Raw genomic sequence first — 21156 nt, 5'->3', positions numbered from 1 at the left:
ACCTTTTGGTTTCAGTAAATAATGTTGCTGTGAACATGGGCATACAAATATCTCCTTTCAGTTCTTTTGGGTATACACCCAGAAGTAGAATTTCTGGATTATATGGTAATTTTATTTTTAATTTTTTGAGGAACTGCCATACAGTTTTCCAGAGGGGCTGCACCTTTTTACATTCCAAAGTGCACAAGTGTTCTAATTTCTCCACATTCTTGACAACACTTGTTATTTTGTTATTCTGGGTTTTTTAAAAATAGTAACTATCCTAATAGTTATGATATGAAGTGGTATATCTATCATATTTATATGGTGGAAGGATTATATCATATATAAATACTATATCATATCCCAACTCTATATTCAGTGATGTCTTATTGGTAGCTTAAAATTGGCCATGGTGATAGTATTTACTCCACAGACATAGCCAAATGCTACAAATCAGGATTTTATCCCTTGGAGTACTTGTCATTAAACACTTACCAGCACACCATTGAAACGGAGGCCTAGAGAAAGAAAGAAAGAAAGAAAGAAAGAAAGAAAGAAAGAAAGAAAGAAAGAAAGAAAGAAAAAAAGAAAGAAAGAAAAGAGAGAAAGAAAAAAGGAAAAAAAGGAAAAGAAAAGAAAAAAGAAAAGAAAGAATAATGGAGGCCTCGGAAGGAAGTGGAAAACAAGGTCAGGTGACCTTTTATATTTGTGATTCTCTTGACAGTCTCAGCTGCGGTGACCAAACTGTTGCTTGCACTTGCCACCCATTCCCTCCATTCCATCAGCTAGATTTTACTGGGCTCTGCCACAGACCATTTTCAATGGCTTTTGGGCATCCCAGGCAACTGTCAAAGATGAGTGAAAGAATAAATAATTCTATTAGATTTATAAATGAACACCACATTAAGTATCCATATTCAAGGAGATAAAGTGTTTTGAGGACTTTGACGAAGTGGAAAGTAACTTACAGAGCCAGAATGAAAAACAGACATAGCAGAGTATAATGTTTATAGAGATTTTTTTAAAGCAATGCAAAAACAGTCATCTATAAGTTAAGTGAAGTTGGGAGTTTGGAAGTTTAAAATTACTTCCTGTTAGGTGTGCCTGGGTGGCTCAGTTGGTTAAGTGTCCATCTTTGGCTCAGGTCATGATCTCACAGTTCCTAAGTTTGAGCCCCACATCCGGCTCCATGCTGACAGCTCAGGGCCTAGAGTCTGCTTCAGATTCTGTGTCTCCCTTTTTCTGTCTCTCCCCTACTTACACTCTGTCTCTCTCTCTCTCTGTCTCAAAAATAAATAAACATTAAAAAAATCTTTTTTAGGGGCGCCTGGGTGGCGCAGTCGGTTAAGCGTCCGACTTCAGCCAGGTCACGATCTCGCGGTCCGTGAGTTCGAGCCCCGCGTCGGGCTCTGGGCTGATGGCTCGGAGCCTGGAGCCTGTTTCCGATTCTGTGTCTCCCTCTCTCTCTGCCCCTCCCCCGTTCATGCTCTGTCTCTCTCTGTCCCAAAAATAAATAAAAAACGTTGAAAAAAAAAAAAATCTTTTTTAATTACTTCCTGTTAAATAAAACCCCCACATGTTCTCCTACTGCAAGTGAAAGAAATTTAACATTGCACTAAGATATATTAATTTTTATGGGGTTAAAAAGTAAGACATCATTATTCTAAATTTATTAGTTATACTTAGTTTTTGGTCACTATTCCCTTGAAAGGATCTAAGGGGTAAAATTTCGACAGTTCCCAAAGAGGAACAGTAAAAATCACTAGAGGCTTTTAAAAATTCATGCATGAAGAGCCACAGAATTGTTTTTATTGAAACTATCTTCAAGAAAATAAGGGTGTTGAAAAAAAGATTGTTGTTTGAGGTTTTCTGTGCAAAAGCAAGATTGAACAAAGAGAACATGCTTAGATTTTTCTTTATAAATTGATTGGCTGGGGTGCCTGACTGGCTCAGTTGGTGGAGCGTGCTACCCTTGATCTTGGAGTTGTGAGTTTGAGCTCCATGTTGGGTGTAGAGATTACTTCAAAAAAAATTGGTAGTATCAGTAAAAGAGTACCCAGATAGTAAAACTGGTTGGTGAGAGAGGTGGTCTCCATTGATAGAGACATCCAGGGAGAAACAAGCAGTTTTGTGTTGAGTATGGCAGGCCTTTAGAAGACAGGGCTTTCTCAGGTTCTGTGGCTACCAACACATTCTAATTCTCTGATTACAATTTGAGACCGGGAACCGAGAGTCCTTCCCATGGCACTATTGTTGATGTCCCAGTGACTAGATTTGAGCTCTGGCATTTCAAACTTTGTTTCTGCCTTCATAACTCTCAAAACTTGTGGGTGACAAAAAGGCCTTCTGATTTCTAAAGGAACACTCCCAGGAAACTTTATCTCAACTGTAAGAATCAAAAATACTCAACTCTTACTCCAGTTTAAAGCCCATTTGGGGCACCTGGGTGGCTCAGTTCGTTGAGCGTCCGACTTCGGCTCAGGTCATGATCTCACAGTTTGTGGGTTCAAGCCCCGCATCGGGCTCTGTGCTGACTGCTTGCTCAGAGCCTGGAGCCTGCTTCAGATTCTGTGTCTCCTTCCCTCTCTGCCCCTCCCCTGCTCACACTTTGTCTCACTCTGTTTCTCAAAAATAAATAAAATGTAAAAAAAAAAAAAAATTTTTTTTAAAAAGCCCATTTGATTTCATTTGTTTCATTATTTGCTTGTTGGTTGGTTTGCTTTTTAAAAAAAATTTTTTTTAATGTTTATTTATTTTGGAGAGAGACAGAGACAGAATGCGAGTGAGTTAGGGGCAGAGAAAGATAGAGACACAGAATCTGAAGCAACTCCAGGCTCCAAGGTGCCAGCACAGAGCCTGACGTGGGGCTTGAACTCAGGAGCTATGAGATCATGACCTGAGCTGAAGTCAGATGCTCAAACAACTGAGCCACCCAGGTGCCCCAGGTTTGTTTGCTTTTCTAAAATACCTCTGGGTCCTGCTCTTCTCCCTCATGGCACCATCTCCCCCTACTTGCTGTATCTTTCCTCCAACCCATGGTCACCAAGGTCCTCATGGCTGAGGGGGAACTCTTCACAGGAGCACATCATAGGTTTCGCTATTTACCTCCTGGCAGGTTCCCCACTCCCTTCCTCTGTGCTCCTATGGGATCCTCTTTAATGATCCAGCTCTGTAAACTATCATTTTGTTTTGATTACTCTAGGCAGCTTTGGAAGAAAGCCTGGCCATTGTGGAGACCCAGACACATTTCTCTTCCATCTTTCCTTTTAAAGGAGGCAGTAAGAGGATTCTTCCTGAGAAAATGCTGCAACTGAAAGCTGGAATGCATCAGCCCCTAGAGAAGGGACCTGCTGAGAGGAGAGTGGGTGAGCAGCAGACTCAGCCAGAGGAGACAGGGTCCTCTGCTGTGTCCCACAGCAGGTAAGAGACTCTTTGTTTAGACACTCCACTGTCAGAATTAAATCATTGCCCTCACGGCAGCTTTCAGGTCTGCATCCAGACTCTGTAGCTTAATTATAGGGCTGTCTCTTAAGACCCTCCTGAAAAGTCTTTACAGAAAAGCCTATACGGCTTTTAGTATCAATTACTTTATATTATTCAGAGAAATTTGGTTTTATTCTAAATAACAATGCATGTATTCACCAAATATATCACCTTCAAGGATGTTTGGGATTTCATGGAATTCTTCCAGTCATGTGAGTAGCGTCTCTTTTCTGCATTGACAGGGACACCTAAGAATCTCCTGTTCTGTCAGGAGATTTCAGGACAATCAGATTGTCCCTGGTTTCTGGTCTGGCAATTTTGATAAGTTCAATTCTTTTTTTTTTTTTTTTAACGTTTTATTTATTTTTGAGACAGAGAGAGACAGAGCATGAACAGGGGAGGGTCAGCGAGAGGGAGACACGGAATCTGAAACAAGCTCCAGGCTCCGAGCTGTCAGCACAGAGCCCGACGCAGGGCTTGAACTCACTGACCATGAGATCATGACCTGAGCCGAAGTCGGCCGCTTAACCGACTGAGCCACCCAGGCGCCCCGATAAGTTCAATTCTTAAAATAAGCTTACAGAATTGTCAAATAATGGCTGGTTGGCTTGACTTGTCAGCGTTTTTAATGGCTGAATGTTTATAGCTTTTCAAAGGCATTAAAATGATATGGAGTTAATGCATTATACATTTACCTGTGAACACCAGTTACTGACATACTACATCATAACTAACTTGCTTAGTGGTTGGAGCACAGCTTTAAAGGTGATAAAATTCAGCTTCATGCTCCATTGGGTACTGTCAATATGTACCACTTAAATTTTCCTGACCCAGAGAAGAATGTTAGAGCTAAAATAACCTTAGAGTCACTTAGTCTCATTTCCTCATTTCAGACCTGAGAACATTCAGGCCCAAAGATATGGTTGCTTGATCAAAGTTGAACAATAGCCTTTTTTGCAGAAATAATATTAAAATCTTGGACTCTTAATTCACAAAGCCTATACCTACTTTGTGAAATACATTTAAAAAATCATATTCTCATGATTATTTTCATAAAGTCTTTATTTTTAGAGCAGTTTTAAGTTCAGAGCAAAACTGAGTGGAAAGTACAAAGAATTTCCATATATACCCCGTCCCTGCACATGCATAGCCTCCACCCCCACTATCAACATCCTGCACCAAAGTAGTATATTTGTTACAATCCATGAACCTACATTGACACATCATTATCACTGAGAGTCGTAGTAGTTTACATTAGCGTTCATTCTTGGTGGTGTACATTCTTCGGGTTTTGACAAAAGTATAATGATGTGTATTCACCATTATAGAAACCTATAGAATGACTGTTCATTGCCCTAAAAATACTCTGTGCTCTGCCTATTCATTCCTTCCTCCTTCCTAATCCCTGGCAGCCACTGATCTTTTTACTGTTTCCATAGTTTTGCCTTTTCCAGAATGTCATAGAGTTGCAAGTATACACTATGTAGCTTTTTCAGATTGGCTTCTTTCATTTAATAATATACAAATTTTGGTTCCTTCATGTCTTTTCATAGTTTGATTGCTCCTTTCTCATTAGTGTTAATAATACTACATTTTTTTCTGGATGTGCCAGTTTATTTATAAATTCACCTACTAAAAGATAAATATCTTGGTTGCTTCCAAGTTTTGGCAATTATGAATAAAGCTGCTATAAGCATTGTGTGCAGATTTTTATGTGGACATAAGTTTTCAACTCATTTGAGTAAATAGTGAGGATACAGTTTCTGGATCATATGGTAATGGTATGTTTAGTTTTGTAAGAAACCACAAAACCATCTTCCAAAGTGGCTGTAGCATACTCAGTCACCAGTGAGTGAGAGGATCTGCTGCTCCACATCCTCACTAGTATTTGGTGTTACCAATGCTCGAGATTTTTACCATTCTAACATGTAGTAGTGTCTCATTGTTATTTTAATTTGCAACTCCATAATGACATAAGATGCTGAGGATTTTTCTTTTACTTATTTGCCATCTGCATATCTTCTTTGATGTCTGTTCGGGTCTTTTGCCCATTATTTGATTGGATTGTTCATTTTCTTGTTGTTGAGTTTGGGGAGTTCTTTGTATAATTTTGACAACAGTCCTTTATCAGATAGGTCGTTTGCAAATATTTTATCCATGTCTGTGATTTGTCTTCTTATTCTCTTGACCATGCATTTTGCAGAGTGAAAGTTTTAAATTATAATCAAGTCCAGATTATTAATTATTTATTTTATGGATTGTGCCTTTTGATATTTGTGTCTAAAGAGTCATCACCAAACTCAAGATCAGTTAGACTTTCTGCTCTGTTATCTTTTAGGAGGTTTATATTTTGTGTTTTACATTTAGACCTATATGTATTTTGAGCTAATTAATGTAAAGTTCTGTCTAGGTTCAATTTTTTGCAAGTAGGTGTCCAATTGTCTAGCACCATTTGTTGAAGGATTATCTTTTCTTCATTGTTCTGCCTTTGTTCCTTTGTCAAAGATCAGTCAACTGTATTTTTGTGGGTCTGTTTCTGGGCTGTTTTGTTTCACTGATTTGTTTATTCTTTCACCAATGTCACACTTTCTGGATTACTTGTACCTTGATCATAAGTCTTGCAGTCGTGGTGTCAGTCCTCTGACTTTGTTCTTCAATATTATGTTGGCTGTTCTGCTTCTTTTGCCTCTCCATGTAAATCTTAGAATTGGTTTGTCAATAGCCACAGAATAACTTGCTGGGATTTCGATTTGAATCTTTGGATGAAGTTGGGAAGAACTGACATCTTGACAATGTTGAGTCTTCCTATCCATAAACATGGAATATCTTTCCATTCATTCAGTGCTTGTTTGATTTCCTTTTATCAGAGCTTTGTTATTTTCCTTATATAGATAGATCTTGTACATATTCTGTTAGAGTTTTACAAAAGTATGTCATTTGGGGGTGCTAAGGTAAATGGTATTGTTTTCAGTTTCAAACTCCACTTGTTAATTGCTGGTATATAGGAAAGCAACTGATTTTTGTATATTAACCTTGTATTCTGCAACCTGACTTTAATCACTTTCTAGTTCCAAGAGTTTTTTTTGTCAATCCTTTCAGATTTTCTACATAGACAATTGTGTCACTTGCAAACAAAGACAGTTTTATTTCTTCCTTTCCAATCTGTAAATGTTTTATTTGCTTTTGTTTGTTTGTTTCATTGCATTATCTAGGACTTCCAATATGATGTTTAAAAGGAGTGGTGAGAGGGGACCCCTAACTTTATTTCTGATCCGAGGGGAAAAGCTTCTACTTTCTTACCACTAAGTATGATGCTGGCTGTTTGTTTTTTGTAAATATTCTTTATCAAGCTGAGGAAATTTTTCCTTCTATTCTTAGTTTGCCAAAAGTTTTTTTTTCTCATTTCATCATGAATGGGTGTTGTATTTTGTCAAATGTTTTTTCTGCATCTATTAATATGATCATATGATTTTTCTTCATTAGCCTGAATTACAGCAATTGATTTTCAGATGTTGAAGTCAGCTCTCCATTTGGAATACATCTCACTTGGTGTGTTACATAATTCATCAAATACATTGTTGTATTCAATTTACTAATGTTTTGCTGGAGATTTTTGTACCGGTGTTCATGAGAGATATTGTTCTGTAAGGTGTTTTGGTTTTTTTTCTTATAATGTCATTGTCTGGTTTTGATAATAGGGTAATGTTAACCTCATACAATGAGTTAGAAAATATCTCCTCTGGTTCTATCTCCTATAGAAAGCCTGTAGAGAATTGGTATAATTGTTTCCTTACATGTTTGGTAGAATTCACTGTGAGCTCATCTGGGCCCAGTGCTTTCTGTTTTGGAAGGTTATTAATTATTGATTCAGTGTGTCTAATATACATAGGTCTATTCATATTGTTTATTTATTCTTATGTGAACTTTGGCAGATTGTGCTTTTCAAGGAATTGGACCATTTCATCTAGGTTATCAAATTTGTGGCCATAGAGTTGTTCATAGCATTTCTTAATTATCCTTTCAGTGTGCATCAGCTCTAGAGTGATCCACTCTTTTATTTCTGGTGTTAGTAATTTGTGATCTTCTCTCTCTTTTTCCTTTTCTCTAGCCTGCCTAGAGGCTCATTGAGTTTACTGATCTTTTCAAATAACCATATTTTTTAAAAATTACCTAAATAAATTTTAATTGTCATTGTAATAAGTATTATTTATTATTGAGAAACTGGATGGGAATAAATAATAAACCTATAGAATCCAGAATAATAAGTGTATTCCAGAAAAAAGGCCTTGCCTTAAAAGTGGAATAGCCTTGTTTATCTCAGAGACCCCTAAAACTCAGAGCAAGAGGATGCATGGTACTGATAAAGAACACTAGAGTGAGAATTTGGAACCAAACTCTCTGTAATAATGATCCTTCCACCAACTAATGATGGAAGCTCAGGTGTATTTCTCCCCACTCCAACTTTACTGAGATATTATCAACATATATCAGATACATTTCTTACACTTTGTGAGTCTCAATGTCTTCATCTATAAAATAAGATGAGGCCTTTTCCTGCACTAGTATTGTCCACATCTTGAACTGGGATGTTAAAGGGTTTATTAACTTAGTAATTGCAACCAGGACCAAGTCTTAGCCCCTTGTGCACGTCTGTATCTGTGTATGTGTGCATGGGTTTTTTTTTAAGTTTATTTATTTATTTTGAGAAAGAGAGAGAGAGGAGGGCCATAAAGAGAGGGAGAGAGAGAATCCCAAGCAAGCTCCATGCTGTCAGCGCAGAGCCTGATGCGGGCTTGAACTCATGAACTGTGAGATCATGACCTGAGCCAAAACCAAGAGTCAGATGCTTAACCAACTGAGCCACCCAGGCCTCCCCACGTGTGTGTTTTTTGCAAGAGAACACTATGTCAATATTATATCCTGAGGTCTCAGAGCTGAAAGAACAGATAGGAGGAGCATCTTCTTGGTTAGAAAAAGAGAGTAATGAGAGGTGATGAGGGGACCTGGGTAGCCAAAGTTGGTATAAATGAGAAAGTTAGAGGGAATTGAATGTCAAAAATCTAGAAATAGCAAGATTGAAACCACTAAATCACTAAAATATTAGTTAGAGTTTTTTGTGCACATAAAAGTAGTTTGCCACTGGGAGCTCTCAAACCAACAGTGGAATGAGGCTCAAAGGTATATTGTTATAAGACACCTTATCTAGTGAGAATGCATACGTTATTTATTATTTCCAATGATTGGTTACATCATTAGAGTTTTCCTAATGATTGAGGATTGGTTAAAAGTGACCACCTCATGCCAATTTGGGGGAACAGCTTGAATTTCATCTGTGATTTTCAGAGGCATGTGCAAGAAGTGGCCCAAGGTAATTTTCGCTTGTTTTGCAGAATAAGCTAGGTTTGGATTCAGTAATTTTCCTAATAGCATGACAAAAATATCACGGTCATTATCTACTTTAAAATCTGTACTGTTGTATATGGAAGTCTAATCTCCATTGTCTGAGTCAAACCAAAGTGTGTGATTATAGAGTGAGTCTAGAGCATGCCCTAAATTACATCCAGTACCATGAAGGCTTGCTGTGCATAGACAGATTGCCAACAATGAAGTTTGCAATGATTATGGGCCATCCTTCGGCTTCCAAAGTTCCTCCCAGTACCAGATTAACTGGCTGTAAGTATTAATTGAATGGCCAAGGCATGGATACCAAACCTTTTTGTAAAGCCATTTTCCGGTCATTCAAGCATGTATAGGAGCTGGTTCTAACACTGAGAGTCTTCCTGAGCATTTAAGTGTCTACATAACCAACAATCATTTTGATTAGTAAAGGAAGGTATGCATTGAATGGTAGGCCTTAGTGGGTAGAGAAAATCCCTAACAGAAAAAGGAACATGGGTGTGAATGTTCTGTATTAGTTTGTAAAGCAGTAATATCACAGTAATTGTTATAAAAATGAGTCCTGGAAAAAGATAGGGGATCTAACAGAATCTTGTTCTGTGTTCTTTGCCTTGTCTGCTTCAAGGGAAATTTTTTTTTCCTGGAAATCCTTAATGTTAAGTTAGCTGTAGGTTGACAAGTCCAAGAGTTGAGGGGGAGAGGGTTTCTCTTGGATTGAGAGACATGGACCCAAGGTTTAATACCCTGTAATTTAACTAGTGTATGAAAAAATAGAACCTGGTAGAGCCCTTTTCATAGAGGTTCAAGTGTTGTTTTTCATTTATATCTGTTTCAGAATACCCAGTCTCCACGTTCCAGTGTATGAAGTATAAAGTTTTCACCAGGCACAGAAGGTCTCTAAAAACCTCCTTGACCTGTTGAATATAAGTTTTTGAATATTGCATCAGTACTTTAAAGTCATATTAGAATTTACAAGGGCAGGATGTGCATGGGGCTTTATCATTAAAGGCATGGATTCATAAGGTGTTAATTTATGTTTCCCAAAAGGTGTTGATCTCACGGTCATAAGGCCTAAGGGTAACACTTTAGGCTAAGGTGTTCCTGTGGTTTCAGTCAATTTTGCCAGTTTTACTCTTAGGATATCATTGGTACATTGAACCTTCCCTAAAGACTGAGGGTGATAGAGACAATGATAGTGTCATAACGTTTGAATAACCTTGTTTAGTTGTTTTATAACCTATCCAGGTAAACTGAGTCCTTTATCACTTGAAATTTCGTCTGAGATTCCCCACAGTGGAAAAGGATTTTCTAATAATTTCCTTGCAACTGTGGTGATCATCAGCTTGCCAACATGGGAATCCTTCTACCCATCTAGAAAATAGATATACCATTACAAGTACATAGTGATAGCCCACAGAAGGAGAATTTTGAAAAAGTATCAAATGAAAATGTTCAAATGGTCCAGACAGTGGGGGAGCAGCCCCTGGAATTAGGTTAAATGGTTTCTCCCAGGTTATATGATTGACAGGTTAATCATTGAATATAAACCCATCGTGCGAATTTAGAACAATCACCCCACTAATATTTTTTCAGAATTCAAGACATTTGGTCAATTCCATGGTGGGTAGTCACATGAAGCACTTGCAAGAGTGGTGATGGAGGGATTCAGGAGGCACCAGCCAGTCATGTGTACCCTCCCCAAATCCTCTTTTTATGATAAATCTGTATCCTTCTTGGTGCCACTTTTGGTTTTCAGCATCAGATACCATTTTTTGTCTATTACACAGTTGTCTTAAGTAATCTGATGTGGATCTACAGTGGAGTATATAGGTTATGGAAATTCAGGAGAATGGCTTTACCAAAAGGTTTAGTATCTGTCCCTTGGCCATTTTATGGCGTTTATTTAAAGTTCTGGTACCTTAGGAATCTCTTGAGTAGGAACCTTAGCATGAAAGTCAGCCATTTGTTTTGGGGGGCACCTGTCTGGCTCAGTCGGTGGAACACGTGACTCTTGATCTCAGGGTTGTGAGTGTGAGCCCCACACTGGGTGTAGAGACTACTTGGGAGGAAAAAAAAAAGTTTTTGTTTCCAGAGCATACCACAGTGATGAACTACTCTGAAGATATACCTGCTATTGGTGTAAATATTTGCAGTTTTTTCTTTTGTCAATTCACAGGCTCCAGTGAGAGCCAAACAACTCTGCAGGTAGGGCTGAATTAAATAAAGGAAGGGCTCTTCTTTCTAGTAATTCATGTTGTGTAGAGACAGCATATTTGTCTTGATATTTTCCTTCAGAGTTTTTGGCATAGAGTACTAAATCCAGACAGGCCAATAGGCTTTCTTGTAAATCTAATCTAGGAGTTTGATTTGAGGAGACCAATTCAACAGTTATGAGTCTCTCCTTTGTTTGATAAGGCTAGGAAGGTAGCAAGATTTGAGGAGACGCAGGAAAGAACACTCAGGAGACAGGAGGAGGATCTCACAAGATGTTGTCTACTAGCTGAGAAATGGTATATATGCTCAGTGTTTGGCAAACTTTCTACAGCATAAGGAACCTATAGATTTATTTCATTTCCTGAACAAGTTTCAAGGAGAATTCCATAATTTTAGCAGATGCAGCTACGCCCTTTAAACAATTTGGGTATGCCCTGGCCTTTGGATGCAATTGTAAGCTATAATAGGCTATAGGTCTATTTTTTCCTTCATTTCTTGAGTAAGGGCTCCCAAAACTGATTGTTACATTCTTGAACAAACAACGTAAAAGGTTTAGTATAGTGAGGAAGTCCCAATAAAGGAAGATTCGGTAATGCCCATTTAATTTCAGTAAAGGCTTCCTCACGTTTGTTTTCCAAGGAAGAGGTTCTTGAGTATTAATCTTAGTTCATAGAGTAGAGAAGCTAACTAGGAAAGGTTAGGGACCCAGGACTGACAATATTCTGCAAGTCTGAGGGCATTTATATTTCACAGAGCTCCCCAAGTGAGGACAGGATCTTTCTTAGGGGCAAGGGTTTTTTGCATCAGTGGAAAATGCATACGATCCCTGAGAGGGCATTTAGGACAGGAACACAGTGAGAGATGAGTGGAGGTTTGTAAGAACTTCTCTTTTCCAGAATTGGAAAAATGTTTACTGAGAGTCTCCTTTGTGTTCGGCTGTGTCCATAAGATGACCAAAATACTCCAGGCTCTGAAAGAGCTCTTAGTCTAGGAACCAGCATCTGCCTAATGATGTGAGAAATGTTGGTCAGAAATGTGAATAAAGTATAGCATCATTTAGAAGGTTCAAATAGAGTTTGATGCTTCCTGGGGGTGACCTGTCCTGATCCCCATCCTGGCTCTTTCCAATGCCTGGATTAATGTTCTAAACCAGTGACTCTGGGCTTCAGGAAAATTTCACCTCCTCAGGAAATAACTAGCACCCATGCTCCCTGTTAGCACAATACAGATTACACTGCCAAGGTCTCCAAGAGAAACTGGTGAAATCAGAAGCCATTGATTCTGCTCTGGCACACCTGCGGAAACCGAGGGGACGTCAGGTTGGTCTGATAAATTCACCATTACCAAAGTAATGATAATATGTCTTTGATAAGTTAAATGCTTTACTGGGATTGCTGTCCTCATCCCAACATTTAAAATAAAGTTTGGGGCGCCTTGGTGACTCAGTCAGTTAAACATCCGACTCTTGATTTCAGCTCGGATCATGATCTCACTGTTTGTTAGTTTGAGCCTCACGATGGGCTCTGCACTGACGGTGTGGAGGCTGCTTGGGATTCTGTCTCCCTTTCTCTCTGTCCTTCCCTGCTTGCTATCTCTCTCAAAATAAATAAAAATTAACTTAAAGTCAATCCTGACCATATTTCTAAAAAGGCAAAATAGTCCTTTTGACCTCATTTGCAGATGATGAAACTGAGGCACAAAGTAGTAAAGTGACTTTCCAAGTTTGCAGTGGGAGCATAGAGCATACTGGGGCTACAGTCTAGGCCTGCTGCTTCCTGCTTCATCCGTCCAGCTGTGTTGCCTCCCTCAGGAACAAGATGAACTAAAACCTCCTCTTCTACTCTCCTCTATGACAAATAGTAGTCGTGTTGGCCAGGATATTATGGGATACTAAATTGGTTCAGATCATTTCTTGGAGATCATTTTTCAGATCACTCTTTTGAACCCTACAAGCAAAACACTGCACTAATTAGTTACACCAGAGCATACAGACATGGTAGAATACAGTGGGTAGACTAAAGGAGCTTGAAGATGTCCTAGCAATGGAGCCTTAGCTATTTATAGGAAAAACATAGATAGGTCCATCCTGGTGAGAGAACAAGTGGTCTCTTCTCACATGATGGTTTTCCTTTCGACTTTCCAATTAAAGCCTGACTTTTTTTTACTGTACTGAAATGGTTTATTAAACTGAAGAGATGGATTGGGAACAGATTTTAAAGCAGAACTAGGGAAGAAAAGCTGATTCCATTTTCAGAAGTACAAGCCTGGGAAAAGAAACTTTTAGAAGGAGGCTTTCAAACAGAAGAAGGCTTAGTTTTCCTTTCTTCATTCCCTTTGCCACATTCAGGTCCCTAAACACGTGCTAATTCAGTGTAGGGGTTTTGGGGGTGAAATTCTCTAAGTGTCTTCTGCTGAAGTACCACAACCTGTCAGTCTCCTCTTTCCTCACTTACTGTTTCTTCCCCTCTTTAGGAAATGCCATTCCTTGATCCAGGATCAGGCTCGAGAGTTGACCCACCTGCGGCAGAAGATGAGAGTGGGGAGAACTTTCTCTTCCCTTCTCATTCAGCATGTCAGGAACACAGTGAAAACCTTTGAGGAGCTCCTCAGCAGCAATAAAATTGACCACTGCATGGAGCAACGCTTCCGTGAGCAGCTGGCCAAGGGGAGCCAGCTGGCAGAGAGCCTTGCCAGCAAATTCAGCACAGGTAAGCGCACCCCAGGGCTCAGGAAGACTTTCAGTCCCTCCCAAGGACCAAGGCTCAGACCAGCCCATATCCATCGACAAGTGACTTTTCAATCTGATGTCCCGCTCTGTAGTCACCACCTTGGAAGCATGGTGGAGTCAGGACTGGCTGGTGAGGAGCACTGAGGAGAAGCACACCGGATTGAGGATGCCCAGATGAAGGCCACAGCCCTGCCATCTCTCATGGGATGTGGCCGCTCGGGCAAAAGGCATCTCTGGTGGGTGATAGCATTTATCTGAAACTAACTGGCAGAAAGGGAGGTAGAACAGGGGCAGCTGGGTGCTGTGAACAGAGCCCCGAACCAGGATCTGAAGACCCTGGCTCTAGCCTGTATGTGTTCATTGCCAGCTCCGGATACGTTCATATTTCTCTTGATTTCTGTTTCCTCACCAAAAAAGTTAGGTCAAATAATACCAGCATGATTGTCCCAGGGATCAGATCAGCAATATTAATCAGTGCACTTCAAAAACATGATCAAACAACCATGCTGATTTGGGCATAGTTTAGACACTGTATAGACTGGTACCTGGTTGTGGGAACATTAGTTAGTTCAGGTGCCTTTTTCATAGAATAGTCCCTGGAGCACCAAGGGCGCATAGGCTTGAGGCCACTGTGTGGGCTCCTGGTGGCAGATGCAGAGGTGGGACAGGGATGTCTGTCACCTCTACAGAGATAGGAGTAGGTTCTGCGTGAAAACTGTGGCCGAGCACACAGAGGCAGGACTGGGAACCAGCTCTGTGGCAGAACTGGGAGACTCTGGTTGGAGTGGTCCAGAGCCACCAGACAAGTATCTCAAGACCTGTAGGAAAAGAGACATTTAGCTTTTGACTCTGATCCAGGGCAGAGCAAGTAAAGATAATGGCCTTTGTGGTGGGCTCAGGAAAGCCCACCAGACAAGTTCTCCAATGTCTCCTGAGAAAATTCAGAGTATCTTGGACTGGAGCATCAAATAGTCACGTCTCATCCCAGAGAAAATTCAGAGTTTGTCTGTAATCTGGGAAATAAGACCTGCTTAAATTATGACTGGTCCTTTTTGAATCTGGTTTTCAGATGACTGCACAAGTGAGAAGAATCAAACAGGACACATGCTGCAGACCCTCAGGTAACTCTAGATTCTCAGGGGCTGTGAAACATAATCTGATGAAGGATTTATAAGCAGGAGCTCTCACATACCATAAAAAAACAGATGGCTGATTATCATTATGTCTCCTTGGTGATGAAGTGGTCTCGTTTCTTTTTTTTTTTAATTTATTGTTATTTTAGTCCCATTCTCATATTCAATCACCAATTTAGCAATACAGAGCTGCTCTAACCTTAGGAGTCTTCTGTACCCCCGGGGATCAGCTCTGATTTCTCTCAGATCTTTAAAGACCAGAGTGAGGGGTGCCTGGGTGGCTCAGTCGGTTGAGCATCCGACTTCGGCTCAGGTCATGATCTCGCGGTCCGTGAGTTCGAGCCCCGCGTCGGGTTCTGTGCTGACAGCTCAGAGCCTGGAGCCTGTTTCAGATTCTGTGTCTCCCTCTCTCTCTGACTCTCCCCCGTTCATGCTCTGTCTCTCCCTGTCTCAAAAATAAATAAACGTTAAGAGAAAAAAAATTAATTAATTAATTTAAAAAAAAAGATATACAAAAAAAAAAAAAGTAAAGACCAGAGTGAGATTATATCTGGTTTCTTTAAGGGTGACCCAAGAGGTACTGGCACATGATAAATAACTACAAATTTTTCTTGCAAAAAAAGAAATTTATACTCCATGACCATACTTAGGGAAGGAAGTCTAGAAAGTACAAGACACCTAGGAAGCCGCATTGCCTTGGGAAGCAGTTTTAAACAGGCCACTGCAAATACTACTGAGCACATCGTGTTCACAGAGTGCGAACCTCTGGTTGTCTTATGAAGGAACCATGAGTATTATTTAAGGGGCCTAATGGGTCTTCTCTCTTCCTCAGGATGTTTGTGGCCAAGGCACTGGGCAACTGTTGTCCTCCCCTGTCCCCCACTCTCCACCCCCAAACAAATGGTTTGCCTTCTCCTCTGAAGGAACAGTCTCCTTGACTTCTGGGGCTTCTCCCATGGGCTGCCAGATTGCTACAGCTATGTCATTCAGGTGACCTTTATTTTCCCTCTGTCTTTCTTACCCCGCCAGTATCTTAAGGGAGATGCATACAAAGGGTAAAGTGCCAGAAGCTCTAAAGACCAAACAGCAGGCCCAGCCCCAGACTCTGCCCCAGATCCAGTCCAGCAGCCATGCCCAGTCTGCTGCCCATCACTCCTCCAGCAGCACCTCCCTGCTTCATGAAGAGCAAGAAGTACACCCTGCAGTGGCTGTGGCCAGTGAGTACCCAGACAGCATCCTGTTGCCAGGTGCTTGCTCCTTTGTCTACACCAAGAGTAGGTATCTTTGCAGCCAGGCCCTACAGATCCCCTGTGATGTACCTGGTGGGGGGGCACAGGTCTGGGACTCGGTGCCAAGCACAGGCCCCAAGGGTGTCAGGCAGCTCTTCTCCATTCCTAACCCCACACGTCATCAGCCACTAGACCTCCTCTGACACATACACGGTATTGGACTTGAGGGGAGGGGTCATGAGTTGGGAAGGGAAAGGGGCAAATGTTCCCTTATCACTGCAATCCCATCATATCATGTTTCAGGCCATGGGCATGAACATCACTAATATTGGGTCTCTGATCTTGGAATCTCTGGGGTAAACAGTCACAGTTCTTATTTTCTGTTTATTACTAAACATTCTTTATCATTTGTGGATTTATAGATCCCATCCATCATTCTAATGATTCAGCTGTAATGTCCTCTGAACCCTCAGTATCTGGGACGTGTCTCAGGTTCAGGCTGAACTCATCGCCAACTTGCCTCTCCCCAGAATTCCCCAAGGAGGGCACTTGGGTAGCCTTGGTGCGGAGGAGGAGCAGCATACATTTAAAATCAAACCTTCATTTTCTCCTGCCCAGCTTTCTCTTTAATTTTCCTCCTGAGAAAAGCATTTCTGTTTTTAGGGAACTGTATCAATCAAATTCTGGTGTAAATAATACTGAGAAACCAACCTTAGTCTGATTTTTTTTTTTTCCTGAATTGACTGTTTTAAGCAATGAATGAGCCATATTGGGATTTGACCTGATACTATTCCTGTTTCTCATTTTACCCTGAGGATCAGAGCAGCATAATGTTTCCCCCGGGATTATAGCAACCAAGGAAAGAAAGGAAATTCACATTTATTGAACATCTGGTATGCTCACATTACTAACTATGCATCTTGCCTCATTTAATCAGCATAACCATCCCCTCAAGTAGTTGGTGGTGTCCCAGTTTTACAAGGCTGAGGACACTGAGGCTCAGTGAAGTCAGGACACTTACTGAAGAGTGGCCAGCTTGGGATGGCATTCACTGTGAGCCTGAATCAACAGCTCAGACCGTCCACTGCATGGTAGCCTGAGCAGTCAGGGACCAAGCAGGGAGGGCGTCACCTCTTTGCACACGTCTTTTGCTGGGTTTCTGGAACCAGTGTTTTCCCCACTCCACTCTTTCTGACAATGGTGTAGCCTCTGCAGATGAGACAAGTCCCTATGGACATTGCACTTTCGTCCACGGATTTATGAATGAATAAGCTGTCCTTGATGTGTATGTGACATCTTCCAAGGGGCCCAGGGGAGTTTTACCTGCATCCTTGAACTCAGTTGCCCAGAGTCACTTGACCCGAACTCAGGGCCACCCTGGGAGACAGCAGAAGGGCAAACACACGTTCCCCCTCACCGACAATTCCCGCCACAACTGGTAGGGAAGGCCACATCTCAAGTGGCCTCATCGCATGGCATCACCCCTATTTTCTGCCACCTTCTTCTTCTCTGAGGGAGATTGAAACCCTTCTTTGTTCCATCTGAAGTCATTATCCTCTCAGAGGGGCATTGGCTTATCACTGCTCCTCCTCTGTTTTTTGGACCAAACTTTGTAGAACAGTTAACAAGCAGTGTGACTGGTGGGGCAGCTTCCCGGTGAGGTGAAACCCTTCTCATGAGAGGCTGCTCCCTGTTGCTTTCTGCGTACAGCATAGGGCATGTTTTCTGTGCATGTGGCGAGGGGAGACTGGGACATGAAATGCTGATCACTGTCACCGATGGACCTGGGACTCCTGTGGCCGTGGTTGAGTGTCAGCTGGTTTTCTAGGGAGGGGATAAAGGAGGTTTGAAAGGGGGTGGGAAAAGAAACAATAAATTTAGTTTACATTAAACAAAAAGAAGAAAGGGGTTGGGAATCACCTTTTGATTGAGTTCCTACATTGTGGGGCATTGTGTTAAAGACTTAATGGTAGGCTACCTTATGCTTTTTTTTCACAGTGATGCTAATTATAACTGGTTTTATGTAAGACCATACATAATGGAAGGAGAAGACCTACTGGATATTGATTCAAGTGCATAGTTCCTTAGAGGAACTTGACTTGGTTGGAAAACAAGGACTTCACTCCTATCTGCTTAGAGGAGAAACTTGCCAGACAATTTAAGCTATATTTAAGAATTATTTTTACAGTCTTGTGAGCCATTCTGGGTGAGATCCAAATCACCACTTGCCTTCCTCAGAGACCCCCTCAGCCTCAGTAGGCATCCAGAGTAGGAGGCAGGAGGAGTGGGAGCCACCAGGAGCATCACCCTGTCTCAGTTCTCTGCACAACGGCCATAACCGGAGGCCATTTTCCCTTTCTCTTCCTCCTCCAACAACCCCCAATCGAGAACAGTCTCAGGAAGGATTAGCCACTGTGTCACTGGCAAGGGCATAGACTGTCCAGTGAATATATTACCTGTTCACAGACTAGCAAAATGCTCATCTCCTTAACCTTGTGATTTGTAAGATCTGTAGTGATTTCTGCTATAGAAGGAGACATTTCTAAAGTGCCTCCATAGAGACAGGCAGGAGAGTGGCCCCTGTACTTTTCCTGTGCATATATTGTGACCCTCAGATAGTACATCTAACCACCACTTCTTTGTTTTTCCTTTTTTTAAATTCAAGTATAGTTAGCATACAGCGTTATATGAGTTTCAGGTGTACAATATAGTGATTCAAGAATTCAATACATTTCTCAGTGCCAATCATGGTAATGTACTCTTAATCTCATCTATGCCACCATCCTTCACCCACCTCCTCTCTATATTTAAGAGTCTGCTTTTTGTTTATTTCTCTTTTTTTTTTTTGTTCATTTGTTTTGTTTCTTAAATTTCACATATGAGTGAAATTATATGATATTTGTCTGCTCTGACTTCTTTCACTTAGCATTATATCCTGTAACTCCATCCATGTTGTTGCAAATGGCAAGACTTTGCAACAAATGGCTGAGTAGTATTCCATTATATAGAAATACCACATCTTCAAGGCACCTGGGTAGCTCAGTTGGTTAACTGTCTGACTTCAGCTCAGGTCAAGATCTCAGGGTTCATGGGTTTGAGCCCTGCATCAGGCTCTGTGCTAACAGCTCAGAGCCTGGAGCCTGCTTCAGATTCTGTGTCTCTCTTTCTCTCTCTACCCCTTCCCCCGCTCATGGGTGGACACTTGGGCTGCTTCCATAATTTGGCTGTTGTAAATAATGAAGCAGTAAACATAGGGGTGCATGTATCTTTTCAAGTTAGTGTTTTTGTTTTCTTAGTGTAAATACCAGGTAGTGAAATTATGGGATCATATTGGTAGTTCTACTTTTAATTTTTTGAGGAACCTCCATACTGTTTTCCACAGTGGTTACACCAGTTTGCATTCCCATGAACAGTGCACAAGAGTTCCTTTTTCTCCACATCCTCACTCGCCAACACTTATTTCTTATGTTTTTTGTTTTAACCATTCTGATGAGTGTGAGGTGGTACCTCATTGTGGTTTTGATTTGCATTTCTCTGATAATGAATGATGTTGAGCATCTTTTCATGGGTCTATTGGCCATCTGTATGTCTTTGGGAGAATGTCTATTCATGTCGTCTGTCCATTTTTTATTGGATTGCTTGGGGGGTTTGGGGGTTGAGTTATATAAGTTTTTTATATATTTTGGATATTAACCTCTTATTGGATACATCACTTGCAAAACATTCTCATTCAGTATGTTGTCTTTTTGTTTTGTTGATGGTTTCCTTCACTACACAAAAGCTTTAAATTTTGGGGTAGTCCCAATAGTTTAATCTTGCTTTTGTTTCCCTTCCTTATCATGAAAAATGTTGCTATGGCTGATGTCAGAGAAATGACTGCCTGTGCTTGGGGTGTCTCTCACATCTGCTCTGGTCTGAATTCCATGGATTACTGTATTAGTTTTCTAAGGCTGCTATAACAAAGTATCACAAACTGCGTGTTTTAAAACAACAGACATTTGTTTTGCCCACGTTCTAAAGGCTAGAAGTCTGAAATCAAGGTGTCAGCAGGGCCATGCTCCATTTTCCTTGCTTCTTCCTAGTTTCTGGTGGTTGCTGGGAGCTTCCCTTGGCTTGTAGAAACATCTCTCTGGTGTCTGCCTCCTGACTCCCTTGTCGTGTGGTTTTCTCCCGCCGTGTGACTCTATCGGTGTCTCCTCTCCTGTCCTTGTAAGGACATCAGTCATATTGAATGTAGGTCCATGCTAATCCAATATATTCTTGTCCTAAATCATTTCATCTGCGGCAACCCCATTTTCAGATACGGTCACATTCTGCGGTTCCAGGTATGGACATGACTTTGGAGGACACTATTCAACCCAGTATAATTATTTTTAAAACGCTTTATTTCTGACTTCCCATCCATTTCTTCCTCACATTCCTTTCTGGACAGATGTCAGCGCAGCCACTCCTGCTGATTCAGCATCATTGCTCAGCGACCATTCAGATGCCAGATCCGCCCAGCCCTCCTATCCTCTGAGTGGCACCACACAACTGAGTGGGACACCAGAACCTGGGTACCATGGCAGCAGTGGCCCATGGGATGAGACGAGGCCTCAGAAAATGAACGCGTCTGGGTGCCTCTCCTCCTTCTCCTCATTGTACCAGCCCGACTCCAAGCCTTCTGGTAAACACAAAAGAGTAGATGGTGACAATGGAGCTTATGGATGGGGGTGAACACATTCTTCCTGGGCCCAAGGATTCTTATTCCCCTGTTAGATCCTGGCTCACAGAAGTGGGTGAGATGAAGGGACAGTATCCTGTAGCTCAGCCAGAGAACAAGATTCCAGCCCAGTGCTGGTCCTTTCTAAGTGCGTCTCCCATTCCCCTTACCCAGAGATTCACGCTGAGCAGGAGAATCCAGGAAGTCAGGGACATTCTGAGGTGCTCTACAGACAGGATGAGTTGCCTCGTATTCATATGCTCCCTTTGCCCTGTGCTACAATCTTCT

The 21156-nt window shown here is 41.3% G+C and overlaps 1 protein-coding gene across 5 annotated transcripts in view; it reads left to right on the top strand.

The window, feature by feature from the left end:
* Positions 1–21156, top strand: part of LOC122228618 (myomegalin) — a 50632-nt gene that overhangs the window by 26859 nt on the left and 2617 nt on the right. For 2 of the 5 annotated variants that reach the window (XM_042953757.1, XM_042953756.1), the window contains exons 2-6: positions 3255–3402; positions 13549–13784; positions 14874–14925; positions 15967–16211; positions 20599–20832. In XM_042953757.1, the coding sequence (XP_042809691.1) occupies positions 3255–3402; positions 13549–13784; positions 14874–14925; positions 15967–16211; positions 20599–20832 (915 nt within the window). Of the gene's footprint in view, positions 1–3254; positions 3403–13548; positions 13785–14873; positions 14926–15966; positions 16212–16588; positions 16903–20598; positions 20833–21156 lie in introns of those variants that run through there. The other 3 variants (XM_042953759.1, XM_042953761.1, XM_042953760.1) reach the window with 3 other exon arrangements.

The sequence above is a fragment of the Panthera leo genome, chromosome C1 (genome assembly GCF_018350215.1).
Source record: "Panthera leo isolate Ple1 chromosome C1, P.leo_Ple1_pat1.1, whole genome shotgun sequence".
In the NCBI taxonomy this organism is placed as follows: domain Eukaryota; kingdom Metazoa; phylum Chordata; class Mammalia; order Carnivora; family Felidae; genus Panthera; species Panthera leo.
Note: the sequence above shows the minus strand (reverse complement) of the source record. Positions and strands in the feature narration are given on the sequence as shown.